The sequence below is a fragment of the Hyalella azteca genome, unplaced genomic scaffold (assembly GCF_000764305.2).
Source record: "Hyalella azteca isolate HAZT.00-mixed unplaced genomic scaffold, Hazt_2.0.2 contig16640, whole genome shotgun sequence".
Lineage (NCBI taxonomy): Eukaryota > Metazoa > Arthropoda > Malacostraca > Amphipoda > Hyalellidae > Hyalella > Hyalella azteca.
In genome coordinates, this window is record NW_025946454.1 from 66,969 (window position 1) to 85,447 (window position 18,479).

At 39.5% G+C, this 18,479-nt stretch overlaps 1 protein-coding gene across 11 annotated transcripts in view; it reads right to left on the bottom strand.

Moving 5' to 3' along the window:
* Window positions 1–2,551: 2,551 nt before the first annotated feature.
* The window catches only part of LOC108669833 (ELAV-like protein 1), an 81,488-nt gene continuing 65,560 nt past the window's right edge, over window positions 2,552–18,479 (bottom strand). For 5 of the 11 annotated variants that reach the window (XM_018157257.2, XM_018157256.2, XM_018157254.2 and 2 more), the window contains 5 exons: window positions 17,446–17,549; window positions 16,910–17,063; window positions 15,990–16,248; window positions 13,960–14,052; window positions 2,552–10,512 (listed from right to left, as the gene is read on the bottom strand). In XM_018157257.2, coding sequence (XP_018012746.1) covers window positions 10,170–10,512; window positions 13,960–14,052; window positions 15,990–16,248; window positions 16,910–17,063; window positions 17,446–17,549 — 953 coding nt within the window. In that variant the 3' untranslated portion in view covers window positions 2,552–10,169. The remainder of the gene's footprint in view (window positions 10,513–13,959; window positions 14,053–15,989; window positions 16,249–16,909; window positions 17,064–17,445; window positions 17,550–18,479) is intronic. The other 6 variants (XM_047884967.1, XM_018157252.2, XM_047884969.1 and 3 more) reach the window with 4 other exon arrangements.

An 18,479-nucleotide genomic window follows, 5' to 3' on the forward strand; every position in this document is an offset into this window, starting at 1 on the left:
CATTCACACGCTTTTAAACTTTATAAAACGCTTATGCTAACGGTTTTACAAACTACATTCGACAGTGAATAAATGTTGATGCTAGACACTTGTGGTTGTTCTCAGTGACAAGGGTGCTTAGGTAAACGACAAAGTGACTGTGTTCTCCAGGTGACAATGGAATAATGACTAAGCAGATATTCCTAAAATTCTGCAGCGTAAATATTCGCTAGTCTTCTGACAACGAATCTAACCTCGCAGACTGCAAATTAATTTTTTTGGCTAAAATGTTGAACGATAGAGGGCCGGTGTTTTCTTGCCATTGGCATGAAAGCAAGATCGCCTCATACCCTCCCCATTCCGGCAATATTGCGATATCCTGAAGTTAACGCAAGGAAATCTGAATTTTATTGCTAGATATTATCATTTGGGATCTGATTTGGATACAATACCGTTTGGCGTCTCAGTGTTGAGAGAACATCACGTGTTATGCAAATCAGTTCTGTTCGCTGGATAGCAGCATGGTTGCTATTCTCGTCGACTCAGTGGTGAAAGAGTGCTGAGAGTTGCGCTGATCATTTTATTCGGTGATAAGCTTCATGACTGCGGTCTTCTTCGGGTCTCGGTGGCGCAAAAAGCAGTGTTACGCAATTAGGCTCTTTTCGAGTATCATGGTTGATATTGTCGTTCTCTAAATGACCGCTGTGAATACTCAAGTAACTTTATAAAATCCACCTTAATTACAAACTCTCGCGCTGTATAATTCAACAGTACTCTTGGATATAATTTTCAACGCAAATTGATGAAGCGAATGAGCTTTATGAATTGGGCCATGCACCATGCAAATTGGTGCAAGTGAAGTAAGAAACTTCCGACTAATTTTCTTGATACGAAAAAATTGCTGGAACTATCAAGGATTCCACTTGGCTTTCAAAACCCCTTTTTGTTTTTAGCTAAATGCATCAACAACGTAACGTTGGTAAGAGGAAACTCGAAATTAACGTAGTTATCTCTACTGGTAGCTTATGCGTAAACGCCCACTTCAGTTACAGTAAAAATGACGTCTGGACCACAGAAAGCGTTTCGTGTTCTAAGTTTTGTAAAAATTGTTCTGCGAGACTTCCGTGCTAGGTTGGGTGTTTATGCTCCTACATCATTAAGCTCGCAACGTATGAACAACGATGGATGACCCGAGAAATCGCATAAAAGAGGACTTTTCAACTCAAGCTGATCACTACTCACTAGACTAGAGCGTGGGACGAGCTTTACAACGTAAACATATGCTGTGCATCTGATGATCGATACCCTGAACACTTTTGAATAGGTATGAGAAACGCGAGTTTCCCCTTGAGACATGAAATTAGTACTTGTTTATATGTATGTTCATTAGTGTTCAAAATACAGTTATGTTGATTTGAACGATTAATTTTAATATACAGTGCATTGAAGGTTTTTCCGAACTTGTTTATCCTTCCGACTCGGGGGCAGTGATACGAAGATTAGTCTGAAGTAGGTACGCCCAAATGGTGTGAGCGTGGCGTCGACTGGAGACCAAGAAGAGTCGAGCACAGGAAGACAGTTTAACACGATGATTTTGGAAGAAAGACAAAGTTAGATTTGGCAACAATTTATTGGAATGTCTCGTCAAAATACGGTAGTTTGAAATGCTGAGCTATCACAATTTTATAGTACCAGGAATGTTATCTTTATCACAGTTTAATGCGTGGACTGAAACTTCACCATTGCAAGGTCAAAATAACTACAGTTTAGATTGTAATGTCTGCGTACGAAGTTATAAATGAGAAGAGAAAAAATTTAACTTATCCAAAAATGTAAGCAAACTAGTATGAAAGGTAACCGATGTTCAAAAAAGTATACTGCAATCGAAATGTGCTACGAAACCAACAAATGCGTCATCCATGCGGTTATACCAAGTGCTCTACCCAATTATAAAAAAGCATTGAATAACCCAGAAAATTTCCACTTTCAGTACGACTTCGGTGTCGTTTTCAGCAAGTTTTTCTGCAAAATCTTGTCGATTTAAATTATCGGAAATGTACCAGATAGTAAATCGTGGTCCACCTCATCTTTCGATTCGTTGGCATTAATTTAGTGTAGTGAGTCGACGGTCAATTGCAGATATAAACAATTTAATCAAGGATTTTGATCCCATGAAAGAGCAATGAACTTCTTAAGTGTCTCGCAAGTTATACTTAAAATGGATTTGATAATTTGAGCTGATTCTCATTAAAACTATCGAGAGACCACATAAGTGAATAGATGGCAAATTTCCAACAGCAAAGTAAAAGCGATGCCGTATAAACTGAAGAACAGTAAGCATGAACGCAATTTTTTAATGAACGTTAAAACGAGTATCTAAAATAAATACGTTCATGTGTTATAAATTAGGAAGATAGATAAATTATATCCGAATAGTGGTTACGAAACTCATCATAAACCGTCGAACGGAATTCATCACAAAGTTCAACTTATTTGGTTCGATTAAAATATACGAAAATTGCATAGAACAACAAAAGTAACTCAAAACTTGAAGTGGTTAGTAAAACGAATATTAAACATATCTTGCAATAATTTATTGTATAAGGTTTCAACATGGAAAAGTACAAATATTGCAATACAACCAAAACTACCTTCGGAAACAACAAGACTTCTCTGCATCGCTGGTGTACAAAAATTGATCAGGAGCAACGCTAAGTCGAGGGTGAGTACAATAGTAGGGACACATGACAGACGAGGGGAGACCGCTGCATCCCAATAGCAAGGGGATTTAGTGAGGGAATCGATCAGTGTCGGAACAACGTCACCCAGAATTAACCCTTCCATCGTTTTTTCATTCCCTTGAGAGCAAGCAGTGCACTTCTAGAAAGTACTGCGTTTGTGCGACCGGGAGCATGAACGTCTTCGTAACGCTCGCACTATTGAGCTTCCTTGCCCGTATGTGCGTAACGACGACAACAGGAAAAAATGAGGTTAGAGGCACCAGGGACGCTAAGTTCCGACACTGGCCAAAGTGGTTAGGACTTGGTGCGCACTGATGGTGATCATCGTACCGAGCGATGAAGGGTCCGATTATAGCCTTACGAGGATCGAGTGGTTCCCATAGCAACACACACGCATCGTTTCAGTTTTTCTCCAAGCAATATAGGGTACTTTTGGACTTCGCGCTCTGATCAACTTTTTCTAAATATTTTCGGGTCTTGACCGAGAACTCGCTTGCTGATAGGGCCAAAATAAGCAAATAGCACGAGTACGCACACGGCGAGTATGAAGAATCAACTAAAAGATCCTAAATTTGTCGCCAGCTATATCAAGAACACCAGTGAACCGTAATGGGAGTTTATGCTGCTGAGTGTTGACAAAAGCTCTGTAGTGTTCAATCAATCTGTGTCAATATTCACTGTAAATTGCAAGTTTTTACCGGTTACATCATCAAATCATTGGCGAAGATCAATTGATTCACCTAAGCTCAATATCGGTTCGATTCACTGGTGAATGAATAGTTGGGTTGAAGAGATCTCACGACACGCAGTAAGGTATCATTGATAGCGATCCTTAAAGTGAATCGACATGATCTCAACAAGAGAGCCAAAAGGTGGAGGCTGGTACTTGAAAAGCAAGTGCCTCACTCCATCTGATGACCATCCTTTTACCTAACAAATGAGAACGGGCGCCAGATACAAAGGTCCGGCATGTACCACGAAAAAAGCACAAGATAAAGAGACGGGGCATCGACCAGGCGCTGAACCAAATGAGATAGAAGAGGCAAGGCTGCTAGGATTATCTGTAGCTACACAAAATGCCAATCATCCATATAATCTACAAGAGAGCGCTAACCTAAGATAGTGCCTCCGACTAGAACTGGGTAATCCAACACAAATGCACGACACAAGAAAAACTCATAGCTAACCAGTTATTAAGAAGGACACAAGCATTAGAAGCATAGTATTACACCTGATAAAAGACAAATAACCCAAGTTAATGGGACAGAAGTAAAGGCAGTCCAGCTATGGTGCCACAGTAAGATGATAGCAATGGTGGTAGGCTCTAGCACTCAACTAATCCTCGACTAACCCAACACAAAGTACTCCACAATTGTATCTATGATGGTCAGTCTCAATAGACTGATTCGATGGATGAGAGTGAATTGCAACTTTACATTCTCTTGGCTGTCGGTAAGAGAATCGCCTATCTCATTTCTCATAGTGCGTTGAAAATAAGTTATCAGCGCGCACAAACACCGAACGAATAGTAAATGAAAGAGACTGATGCCTCAGCACTTAGTAAGGTAAACAAGCAAACATATACTAATTATACATTAAATACAAGATTAATATTCTACGGTAAATTAGAGAAGCGCTGATGCTATATGCCTCAATACAAGATTACTCTAAATAATCATAATGATAATTACCAAGATAAAAGACTTACGTGCTAGAGACATCTGGAGACGAAATACCAAGAGGTGCAATCTTCCCTCCTCATGCCACTTCTCCAGCTCACGAAATGCGGAGATTTCTTACACCCGCGGCGATTTTTCGAGTCCCGTGCTCTTAATCTGGAATTGCTTTTCGTAGAGCAACGACGGAAGAGTACAAGCGCCTTTAGGAGTAGTTAAGCGAAGATATTTTGGCCTATCTCCAGATAGAATCGAAATGGCAATAACATTAATTGCTATCAACATTAAAAGAATCAGCTACTGCAGATGTACTAGACCTCAGTACCTTGAGCTGGAGTAGTTGCAAGAAGACTCTTACGCCAGGGACGAATAAAGACTGGAAACCATAAGTTACAGACAAGCGGGCAGCTTAGGAGCAGTAACGACGGCGGCAGCAGCAGCAGCAGCAGCACTAAATCAATGCATATGCATGCTCGAAACCAATAAATCGGCCATACCAAGTTCAAGAGAGCATTGGAAGAATTCCTGACTAAATTGGTCCTATACAGTCAGTCCTCTTACTATATATAGATCATCGAATGCTTCTGAGATAAATTATAATGCAACTACAGGAGCGTGGACTAGTAACAAGCCAGAAACTTTAAAGAACGAGTTCCGGGCTTGCTTACATTACGAGTATTAGCAGGTAGATGACGGTAAGTCATGCTTCGTTCAATGAACAGATATGAGAATCATACAAGGCATAACAGCTAATGGATTGAGCACTAATATTGCACGAATGTTTGCAAGCAGGCGCGAGTTAGTCAAAGAATATTAGATGGTGTAAATGATGCGGCTAGAGAGAGAGAGCAGACTTCGCTACCGCTGTCGCCGTTGACACCGCGTACTACTGCAGTAGCCAGGATAGAGCAAGGCGGCGTTAGAAAGAAGATGAGGATTTAACCTATAGGCTACAACACACAAACCGGAGAAAAGTTTACATTACATATACAATAAATAGAAGTGACACACGGAACAGCATGGCGCGAGGAGAGAAGAACTTGATTTAAAAAATTCTCAATGGAGCATTTAAAGCTCTGGACAAGGTTTACCGTTTTAATTTTGTCATTTATGTGCTGCTCTCCTCGTCACACGCCTTCCTCTCAGAATAATAGGAATAACAATATTCAAAACTAGACCTGAATAATATACAAGATGACAAAGAGACAATAATACATTAGAAATTACGTACGTACGATGCTAGACACGAGGTGATCCCTTGAACCCATCGGCTTTCGTTTCATAACCAGCGAGTGAGGTGCTGCCGCGTCAGCTGGCGCATCGTTTGGGCAGGAGTCAAAGTACAAAAATTCAGAACTCAGAATCTTGGCAAGGGGTGCATGTCGATTAAAAGAGTTTGCTACCGAATTTACATTTTCCTTGAAATGGTTGACATTGGGTTCAATTTTGGCTGCTTGACTTTCGAGCATCCGTAGTTGAATGAGTGTGTTCTACTTGATCCCCAGCAACATACAAATATGGATGACGACACATACACACCTTCGTAGAGACCATCTCACTCTCATGCAGATAATTAACTTTATTTCAAAATTGTATTCCCAACCAGCATCTGTTGCTCCGAGCATTTTACACAAGAGAAAGTCGAGCAGTTTGATACGGTGCTGGAGTGAGATGACCTCGACGTGGCGCCTAAAACAGACACTGCACAGCTGAGTCATGACCACTACAAGCAAATTTGCATCCATTATTAATGAGTTTTTCTTAAGAGCAAATACAACCGTAAACGGTGAGTATCATTTGTCGAGATCATTATCGTACGAGTGAACCAAACGACGAATTTGTCTTCGCGCCGGTATTAACATAACTCGGTCCGACGACAGAATTAGGCATTTATGAACTTGCTGCTCCCAGTCAATTGATTTACCAGAAGAAAAATCAAACTACAGAAGTGACTAACGCTCAATCAGTAGAAGAATTAGAGTGATAATAGTTAGAAGAGGCGTGACGTAACTTACACTAACCAAACGACTGGACTCAACGGAGGTCTAGCAACTACAGTACAATTAATTTGATGCAGAGATAGGACTTAATCAAACATTCCCTTATTTTTCAAAGCTTTCTTTGCGCGCGTATCAAACAAAAATGACATGACGTCTCAGAAAAAATTTATATCCTTTCCATTACAGAAGCCCCTAAAGCTAAATAGATAGTATATTGAAAGCATAGCAGAATTTCGATTAGCTTCTACGCATGGCAACGAACTAGCAAGAGAATACTGATCGGCCAGGCCACACTAGTTGATAAGGTACCTTCCACCAGTCAGTGAACTGGACCTCTCTTGAAGTCGACTTAACTAGAGTGCTTTGTGACGCAATCGACCGGAATGTTTGGAGACGGTCTGCAGCAGAAACATCACCAAGAGATTTATCATTCATAATTAGTTATACATAACAAGTAGCACAAGATTCAACATTAGTCTACTTCGTTGATTCATTCATAGTAGGGCGGGAAGGGAGACAGGGAAGAGGTAGGGACAGCAGCAGATCCTCACAGGGTCTTTAAAAGTCTCTTAGAAAAAATACCATCACGCACACTGGGTGTTGGATTTTAACGGCTCTAAACAATACACTTCTCATCGAACGCGACACTCTCATAAAGAATCCAGACGCTTCTCACTTTGTGCTACGTTTATACACATCCCTGTGATCGATAAAGAAATTCAATAGAGAAAATTTATTTTGAAACAGGACTCAAAAAATGGCTTGTCTAATCTACTGCCGTAATTACTCATGCCTTTTTTACTATTATAGCTGAACTACTATAACTTTTCAGAAAGTCAATAGAATGTCTACAATGAGTTACTTGCGACTAATGTAGTTGGAGCCGACTGAGGTAACTCGCATCTTGAAGTTCAACATAGTGGTCATAAATGGCTCTTTTCAAATAGGCTAAACTTGAAATATAGATAGCTCTCATCTCATTCGAGTAACACTAGCATTCAATTTAAGTACAAACATTTCAAGAAATACCAGTGAACATCTTTGGTTGGCATTCTTTAAGTATAAGAAGGTTTAATATTGCCTCCCGGTACCCCCAGTTTACTCAAGGATAGCCAGTGTGGGTCGGTAGGCAAACTCTGCCTAGAGAATCTCGATGGACACACGTCCGTTCCTGGCCCTACGGAGAGAGCACATTCAGGGGACTTATGAATGGAGTGTGCCGGGCTGTAACGGGTGCTCTGGCAAATATTGTTCAACACTAAACCTTCTACCTGCGTACGGACGTCATCTAGTACATCGTACTCTAAATGATCGCGGCTCATCAACTCGTTATCCTACATCATGACAGAAACTTGATCTGTTTGTGAAGACAGTTGCGTTCAGACATTAAGTGAATCGTTTGGTTTTAGATTCAGTAGCAAATCTGAAGAACAGCTGCATTTTTATGTTCCAATACGGAGGTAGAAAGTTCAACATTTCATTCGAAATCGACAACACTGCCAGCTACTTACTCTTAACTTACATATCAATTGATGCAGGAATGTTAAGTAGGGGTTCTTTATCTAAATTTCTGTACAAAAATAGATACATTTATCAAGATATCTTTAGGTTTGCATGGAAGTTTTTCTTATCGCTTACCATGATAGCAACTTACACGTGGTTGCAACCTTCCCTAGAAACAACACCATTAGAAAACCCTTCTTTATTTTCCAGATCAGTTTGTGACATAGCCGCTTAGTGACTCTGAGTTGGTATGTGTTTGTTATGAGATTCTTCTTCAAAACCCCTAACAATAATAAAACATAACACTAACCATCAACTAAACATATAGACATTAAATGACCGACAGGCTACTCTCTCATTCTCTCTCGTAATCGGATGTCAGAAGCGCCTTTGCCTGCGTGCGGTGAACTTATCGATTCCACCATCGGAAACAAATCCAGATTCGTCTGCTGCCTTCAAAGAGCTGTTGAATAGACTGCCATTTCTTCCATCTTACACACTATGATATAATATCGTCTAGGAGCTTGCGCTCAACTCTTCTCTTCCACAGTTCCACATTTCTTTTGTGCCCCAAAATCCGAGGGGATGTGGGTATTACAGGCTGTCAGACTTGGCTAGGTTAAGCGCAACAAGACAGAAACTTAACGACTGATTATCCGAGGGTGCAATTCTAGTCAAACTTGATGACTTAAGGAGAGAACAAGAGAGCAGGTTGTTGCGGCTCTCTCATCCTCATCTATTGTATAGCAAGAAAATTAGCATGCCAAAGCATAATGTCAATAAACGAAGAAGCAAAAATGACATCGCTATCATCAATTAACGTAATTAGTCAGCAATGAAACAAAATTAAAGGAACTGAAAAAAACTGCAAAGTAAAGAAACAAAAACTTTTATTTGTTAAGTATGAATAACATAAAAGTCTCGTTAATACAAGGAAAAGAAAAATGCTTCCGATGAAGAAATCATATCAAACTACTTAGAAAAAAGGAATAACACGTAAATGAATAAACTTAAATGCATCTAGAACTAAGAACTCATAATTCTATGACTGAAATGAAGACTAGAAAAATACTTCCGTATCACAAGCGAAACAAATTAAAGAAAAATCGAAAAATGTGTCCCTAAAACATCTAATAGGGAGCAGTATTCAAGAGCCATTTTAATAGCGAAAAAATACAACCACACGGAAAAGTGTGTTCACTATAATGACAATAAAACACATCAACCATCGCATTAAATACAAGATAAATACGTACGAAGAAATAAAACCATGACTTAGAGACGAATATCTTCCAAGTCACAACGCGAATAAACGCATCGATGGTTCAGAGGGGGTACATTGGACACCAGGGCGTCGCATCGATGCCACGGGAGAAGCAACGTAGCGGTTGCTCGCTGCTGCTGCTGCGACTCTCGACGCGTCACTTCACACTACTGAAATACTCACAAAATAGACAAGTCCATTGTGAAGATCTTCATGAAGGTGCTGATGGCGAGACCATATCTCGTCTTCGCCATGGAAGGGACAAGGCTCCTTCAGAGGTTAACAGACACTGAGGCAACAGGCCCATAGTTAACAGCCTAGCCATGACTGCGCGGAATCAAAATGAGTCAAGCAACATGGACGTAACCAATTCAAAAACTAGATTGGTATTTTAGCATTCTTTTGATGATTTACAAATGTTGATCTAACGAATACCAGACAAAATTTCGCAGTTGGAAACTATGTTGACCTGGTTATTTTTTAGCCTAAAGTTGTCAGACCTGAGAGCCATCAGGCATTTCCTTGATACCTTAGTGCGTAAAATTGAACAAGTTGGAGAAGGTTGACAAGTCGCAGTAGCCGCAGCAATAGCAGCGTCTTGTCACTGAGTTACAACCGTCGGCATAGGAGGTGAAGAGCAGCCTGTTATGTTAATATTTTAGTTTCGTGCTTCTCTAACTCCAAGTAGACGCTTTCAATATTAGCAGGTATATTACCATACTTCGTTTGCATTCTCGATTGGTCTAAATATACATATATTCGGATAGATGTAAGGAAAAGATGGACCGACCAGCAAGAAAAGTTGGCCAGGCAAGAAAAAACAAGAAGATAGAAAAGAATAGGGAACGTTAGACTGGTGGCCATTTGGATGGATCGTATCACCCATCAGAAGTAATGAGGATGAAGCTTATGTCCAAGTGGTCACCAGTTGACTAGCGTGGCTCAGTAGTGGTTACACCCCTATACATAAGGATGGAGGTCACGGAGGAGCAGCTGTAGCAGCACCTTAGCTTTTGTGTTTGTTGGTCTTGAACGACACTTGCAGGACTCTGTTGCCAAGTGTGTAGCCATTCAGAGACTGGATTGCAACGACTGCCTCATCATAATTGGTCATGGTGACGAAGCCAAAGCCCTTGCATTTGTTTGTTTGCAGGTCCCTGATGACTTTAACGTTTTGCACGGCACCGAACGGCCCGAAGAGCTGCCACAGAATGTTCTCTTCAGTCTCGGGAGCGAGGTTGTACACGAAGAGACACCAGCCCGAGCCGCTGAGCGCAGAGCCGGGCAGAAGCTGGTTGCCCAGGAGATTCTCGCCAGTGCCAGGCGAATACCTGTGGGGAACGCCGTCCCTGATCAGGCCAAGTAATAACAAGTTAGTTTAAAAAGCAACTACTGCAATGCCGCAACGAAGCAGAAGCTATGGCGACAGGAGCATAGCAAAGACAAGGCAGTTATCACAGAACACTCAAGCCAAATCACACACAACACTCGTAAAACATCATCTTATATGTTCTCAATGGGAAGGTGAAAAATTTCTCACACATACGATTGTAGTACTCAAACGGTGGGTGGAGATACGAATATTAATTGGTTAAGTAAGGGGAATATTTATACACATGAAGGACAAGTTGGGTTTGCACGATTTTAGAGACGATAGATAGTAATTAGAACATATATTTTAGGCAGATGCCAGGAGAGGGATGTGCAGAAAACGAATTCCGCTAGATAATATATACACCGGTGAGGATTTTACACTGATTATTGGTGACTGCATTGAGATTGGAAAAGAGTGAAATTGATTTTAATACTTGCTGGGTTACGTATAACAACAATGACTATAAAATCTGTGCATCAGAAAAATTTTAGACGCACCACTTGCCGACAGAAATGTATTGAGAAATATTTTCATCGATTCAAAACGGCAGTAGAAAAAGATCGCAAGTAGTAATCCGTATCAATTTAGCAGCCTTAGACATTTTATATTGCCCATCAATCATTCAGGAGTTCATTCACACTAAACTGTTAGAAAAGCCGAATTATTCAAGCAGCACTATAGATATTGAACACCATGCTGCTAGAGCAATGAAGAACCTACTGGCATGAAGTAGTACCACGAGTCTCGTATAGAATTGCTAGGAACAAGAGAATCATAACGCTAAGAACAATAATTCTCTGGAGCAATAGAGCGGCAACATAACAACGAGATGAAAGTGAAAGACACAGCAGTTGCGAAGACACTAAATGCCAGCATCGATACACTTCAATATTGTATATGTACTACATCACATCCACGAGTTTCAACATACATACTATCATGCTATTGGCCACTGAGTGTCTCATAAGAGATATTAATATGCAAATACAAATCTCATTCTGCCTTCGACGAGTTAGTGACTATCCGATTAGAGATAGCTAAAAAATCACAGGCATCGGAGATTCGCCAAAGACTTAGCTTCAGCACTAGAGTTATATATTCAAGTCATCTTCGTGACTGGACCATGATAATAATATGCAACTAGATATATTCCGTACAGCAAGAACCAAGGTGATTGCAGTTGAAAATACTGCTCCTACGACACACTGCAAGAAACATAACCTCTGGCATAAGTATTTTTTTCGACCCTCAAAGCCATTTAGTTAGCTATTTTCTAGTAGGAGGGTGTCAAGTGATCAGTTCGACGATACGGGTCATAATTCGCAAACTGAATAACAACATTAACACGCTCGGGTATTAGTGCTGAAGGCACTGAACGCCTATCAATCTCGAATGAAGAACAACACTATTTTGAGCGCACAAAGTTTAGTTATTATTAGTCATAACCACCACTTCAATTAAGTCACTTCAAACAAAATTTAAAATAAGAACAGCATGCAAAGTAGCAACTCAACTAGGAATGACCAAATCATGCAACACAAGCCACCAATCACAGTCATAAAAGTAGCTAATTATAATTATGAAATAAGTAACAAGGAAGCTTAATACGACTAATAAAATCTTCGAGAGGAGCTAGTGAATAATAGATTTTGTTTACTTAATCGTCGAAACGAATTATTCTGCATCACTTCAAAGATGTGGGTAATTCTTCGCCGCTTGTTTGAATGTTATAAGGCATATGACGCGACTGATAGCGTCACGCTTTCTGTGTGACCTTTTGACCAAATTATGGTTATTCAGCGTTCAAAGCGATACACACAATTAGTACCTACTGACAAGGTAAGGATTTCAAGTTAATCGTGTCAAATACGAAAGATCTGTGGCTTGTTAGTAGCTCAACATGAATAAACTTTTCTCACTTTAGAAGTTTAACATGTTCAGGCACAAAATGTACCGGTAATGAATAACATTGAACGAGAAGAAACAAAAAGGGAGTTCTTGAAATTATTTCAGAGCCAAAGTGTTCCTATAATTTTAAAACCAAACGTACAAGAGTGAGTAACCCTATAATTTTCTAAATTAAACTTGAATTTTGTTAGAAATCAAAAACCGAAAAGATAGTTGAGGCGCTTGGGTGATAATGAAAATTGCATGTAAGGCGTTTGTTAACAATTTTCCTCACACTCGGCAGACTGGGGCACACAAACTGGAGAGGTTAAGTCAAGAATTTAGCGCAAGAGGAAGCGATTTATTTACATATTATTTAGACGATAGGTGTCAACAATGGCGCACGTATCAGGGCGACAAGTGTGCATGAGGTTACGAGGAAAACGGTTGGCTTGATAAATGGATGTTTCAACGAAGATACTAAAATATGTGTTTGAACTTCCTATTTGAATTGTAATCATAGTCAATGGTCCAGGGAACATATAACAACTTCTAACGAATTCTATGCGTGGGTAAGTTCCTGAGTCGAGGTTGTGATGGGTATTAGTCAAGATTTCTTTCCTTCCGAATAGGCAGTGACAAATCTGAACATAGAAGCTATCTCAAGCAGAAAACGGCAGGAAGTCATCAGATACGAGCACACGACAAGGCCAATACATGAAGCAATACTCTTTTGTGCATGGGGAAACCACTTCGTTCATTAAACCACGGTTGGTTCAACATCAAGCGCTCTGCTCGCCTCAGAATATCTGATACATAAAAAATATATTTCGATAAGTGAATATATATCATCACATGAAAACCACCGTTAAAAAAGCGAATAATTTTTACTAGTTCATCTGAAACAAGACGCGCCCAATCAAGATATAGGAAAAAAGAGCGTCCAAAAATGACTTTTTCGAATACAAAGTGAAACAGAAAATGCATGAAAGAATCACGCGCTTTAATCGAAGGATTATTTCTCTTCACGATCAATCGAAACAAAAGAGGTACAGAAATTGTAAGGCGTAGCAGGTATACTTGAAGCCAGCACTCGTCAAGGGAGGACAGTCATCGTCAGTCATCAATGATACTAGAATCGTAGGTAAGAGTGGAGAATGAGGTGAATCTTCGATACATGTTGTTAGCAAGCAATGCATATTGACGAAATAAGAGGAGCTAATTCACAAAACTGTAGAGAAGGCAAACCTACGAGCGACAAGAAGAAATCGCAAATATTGAAAAGAATTAAAAATAAGAAACGACTGATATTAGAAAAATGTATAAAATCATATTAGTGAGAGATATACAAAACGGCTTGATTTTATATCGTCAAGTAAGCTTGTGTTAAAACCCTGGTGTATGCACGCACACGAAACAAGTGCTATTGATGAATGCTCGAGATGATAATGTTAGTGTACGAGTGTGTTGTAGTTCCATGATAGGATAATGTATATAGAGTGAAGCCAACCTTTTTTGCCTTTGGGAAACTTACACTAACTTGCTTTTCAAATCAGTGGTGACATTGGTCGGCTCCTCAGGCACAGAATCTATGGTTTTCACTTGAGGGAACACCATGGTTGAGTGTCTGAAAGAAACGAGTAAGCATACGATGTGGTTGGTTCACTTTTTGAGCCTTTTTTTTCTCCTGGTTTCGTAAAAACTAATGGAGAAAACAAAATAACTAATTCAAAATAAAACGAGAAAAATAAGACTTTCAATATAACTGATCACATTAATATGATAGGTTCGCTACGAAATCCCTAGAAGAGACAAGATAAAGTAGCTCAGAAAAATCAAGTTAATAACATAAAGTGACTTCACAAACTATATCTCAGAAGGCTTAAAATCATGAGTAGTATGTCATAGGAAAAACATAATTGAACAACAAGACTAAGATCAGCGACCACTTTTTTCCTTTATTCATTAAACATATTTGTAAAAACAAAGATTGACAACAGATACGGTACTGTAGCTTGCAAAGGAGCAAGCAATTTTAATTTTAAACTTCATACTGTGCTTTTCCCCAAAAAAAGTCGGTTGTAATTAGAAATGTGGAATAATAAAGAAAGCACAACTCATGAAGGCATCAAAGGTGTACATATCAATGATACAATTATAATAACACTAATAATCATAATAATAATAACAATAATAGCAACATTAATAACGATAATAATCATAATATAGAAGAGGCAAGTGGCAACTCTTATCCCATCACTCCAAGTGAAGAGCAAGTGATAGCAAATCAAGTTAATTTATAGATTGGAGAAACAAAAATTGAACGAATCCGGAGTCAACATTAATACAAAATAAATTGTTTACGACAAGATCAACTTGCCACAACAGCTATTGAAAAAAACTAAAAGAAAAAATGAATTAGCGATGACATGGGCACCAAGAAAAGTTGCAGGGTATATAATTACGATACCTCATACAAAATAAAAATAAATGATAGCATTGAGAATCAAACAAATATTCACATAAGAATAACAGGAGGAGTGGCTGCCCGCCCTTCTTTATCATCAAATATGAGCTGTGCACACAATAGCGGCCAGCAGTGCAGATCAAAGTGATCCCGTTGAAGTAAGGCGCCTAATATCATCCGTACACGAGCACTAGCTGTACCGAGTTTCAAACTGAGTCCAGTGAACTCGTTCATTCTTGGATTTTAGAAAAAAATCTGATCTCTACTAAGTATGGGAAGTTGAATAGTAAGTGACTAAATTCGACTTTGTGAAGTTACAACGTTCGATAATCAACGTTGATAGTCAAAAGGTTGTTGAGGGACGAAAGTAAGCGGCTTAAAGCGTCTCATTCTGTACACGCGCAGAATTCGGGGCTATGTAATAAATGCCAACATGTCATTATTCGTAACGCAATGTATAGGTTCAATATCTCTGATTAAGATGGCAAATTTTGTAAGTAGGGAAATAAATTCCAATGATATTACATTCTTCGGCGAGAAACTGAACTGGTAATCAATACGGATTTTTTTAATTCAGTCGACAACGAAATAAATAAAAAAAAAACGAAATACCGATGAACAAAAGTGGCAAAGAAACACATGTATGTCTCAAGGGATAAGTCATGATGCAATATAGAGGAAATGAAAAGGAAAAAATAATCAAACAGGTTAAGATGACCTTAATGAAGTGGTGATGATGGCCATTTTTCAAAGCCTGAAGATCAATTAAAAGGCTCTCGTATTGTCGAATGACCATACGTGATCATTTTGCGAGACCGGTGACGGATAACGATTTTGTGGCCTAATTTAGACCTTAAGTCGCATCAGCCGGGAAGAAATTGCGAACCAACAAGGCGCATATGACCGTTTCGAGATTACCGACGCGGTCAACGATGGTGGGAAGTTCATAAGATTAAGAAAGAAGAACTGCATGATCTGTATACCGACACAAAGCAACCTACAAACCCATAAGTCACTAGATCATAAACTATATAGGCGGCGAAATGAACCCTAAAATAACCGGTACAGTGCACAAGATGGAATGGAATAGCATTCACCTGGTTAGCGGCGACAGCGGAATGTAGCGGAACCTGCCCGCTGGATGATGAATTGGTCCTCCGAAGCGTCGAGCCAGGGGGGAGAGGTAAGCTGCCAAGGGAGGTACTCCCGTCTTGCTGTTGTTCGAAGGATTGTTGGCAAACTTGACAGTGATGGGTTCGCTCGCTCCCTCAGGGATTGACCCGTTCAGTTTTTGGATAGCGCGATCTGCCTCCACGCGCTGGTCGAAGCGGATGAATCCAACTCCCTTGCTCAGTCCTGCCGAGCCAGTGAGGCAACGAACCATCATTCCTTCAGTTCAACATGTTAACACAAAAACACTCTTCGGAGCATTTTGAGGTAACTGAAGTAACGATTCTTGCTAGATAAAAATATAAAAAGTTAAGAAAAATATGAATAATGTTTTTGAGCCAAAGAAGAGAACGACTGGCTCAAATGAACGTTACGTCGTGCCAGCGGTCACCATTAGTTATTTTCTGTCATCAACCGTCCTGTGCACGGAGATCGCTCGAGCTCAAACAATTGCTGTGACTTTTTTATACGTATATATGTTTTCAAATAAATATTTATAATCGCGTTGTAATAGTTTGATTTATATAACCGTTTAAAAAGCTACGTTGTGCAACGTCTGTTGGGATTACTACTGATACGGAGAGATTGTCCTAACCGCTTAAACCGGAAAATTTGTCATCGGTCCTAGATGGCTTGTTGCCACACGAGATGAAAACCTTCCAACTCGTCACAGAAAAATTCATGATCAACGTTACCCGACACTTCGCGATATTCAGACTAAAACATTCTTGCTATTCAAATGGAAAAGTAATGAAAAAATATATTAAGCGGACTTGGCCAATTAATTCCAAATAAACAAAACCGCTCGCTCAGATACAATTACGAACAAACAACGAATAATTCTGACCAGTGATGTTGTCACAGAGGATGCGCGATGTGATGATAGATCCGAATGCGCGGAACATGTTCTCCAGATCCTGCTGAGTCATGCTCTTGGGTAGCCCCGACACGTAGAGGTTTGCCCCCTTGATGGCCTCGCTGCTGGGTCGCGCGTACGACACCTGGTCATAGACCCCACAAGAGTATAGACTACATTATTTGTATGAATCTTTGGTGGCCTGTAATTAATAATATGAACAGCTGTGACGCAAGAAGTTCGAGCTAAATTCATACCATAATTAATTTAAATGTTTTATTATTATTAATTTGCTAGTTACTTTAACTATCGTGAGAATATTCAATAATCATAATATCGAGTAAAATTTCTATAAAAAGGTTTGAAAAATGAGATACTACGTTAACGAATTCAGAATGTAAAAAATAATTCGACAAATTCCAGCTAGCGTAAAATCCAAGAAGGAAGACAGAAATTCTTCAGAAGATTAAAGTTGGATAACTCCATGCAAGCTGGAATTCTTAGAAAAGACATCAGAAATACGGTACCTTGATTGTCTTGTTCTGCAAACGCAAGCCATTGAGCTGACTGATGGCTCGCTCAGCGTCGTCCGTACGTACGTAGTTCACGAAGCCGTAGCCCAGGCTCTGACCTGAAGCAAGAGCGAGACACGTTTCAGTATTAAACGCTCACTATAGACGATGAAAATGACGCGCCTCTACTATACACTGTGATGTTATACCATCACAAGACCTCTACTGTAAGCGGCGATGGTGACGCGCCTTCACTGTACAATGTACATTGTAACGATGTTATGACCTCACAGGACCTCTACTGTAAACGGTGATAGTGACGTGCCTTCATTATACACTGTAATGTTGTGATATCATGCGACTGTAATATTGCAGGCTCAATCTCAGTACAAGACGCAGCCACTATTCATGTACAATAAGAGGTACTTTTCTGAGTAATTATTTTCAAATCATTCACGGATTTACTCGCGCAGTAAACTCAGCTGGTGAGAGTGAGGAACAATGTATGCCCATCATCAGTTAACTTAGCGATTCGTGATATTTGTTTTAAGAAATTATTAAGGATACAACAGCTAAGAAATTGGTCACTTATAAGCGGTGTTACGAGGTATACGTTCCGGTATCGAAGGCATCTTTGCAATGGTTGTGTACAGTGAAGTCATAACAAGATAAGTTTAACAAACGGCACAGACAGCAACCATTTCCATAAAAGGCAAACGCACTGCAATTTTAAATGTACTCGACGTCATAAAATTTTATAGAAATTTCATCATTTCGAAAAAATTTAGAAATGATAAAAAACGTAACTCATATTTTCAGGATGAAGCAGAACATCGCCAAATAAATCTGACAAGAGAAATTTCTAACTAAATGAGAATGCGATTGAATAAAGAACACAAAAAATATGAGTAATGATCACTGAACACAGAAGATAGCATACATATAAATAGCCTAAATTATCTGTTCGCCCGCAAATAATTAGAAAATGACGTAATAAGAAACGACCATGACAAATCACAATCATGAAAAATAATATAATATTTCAACAA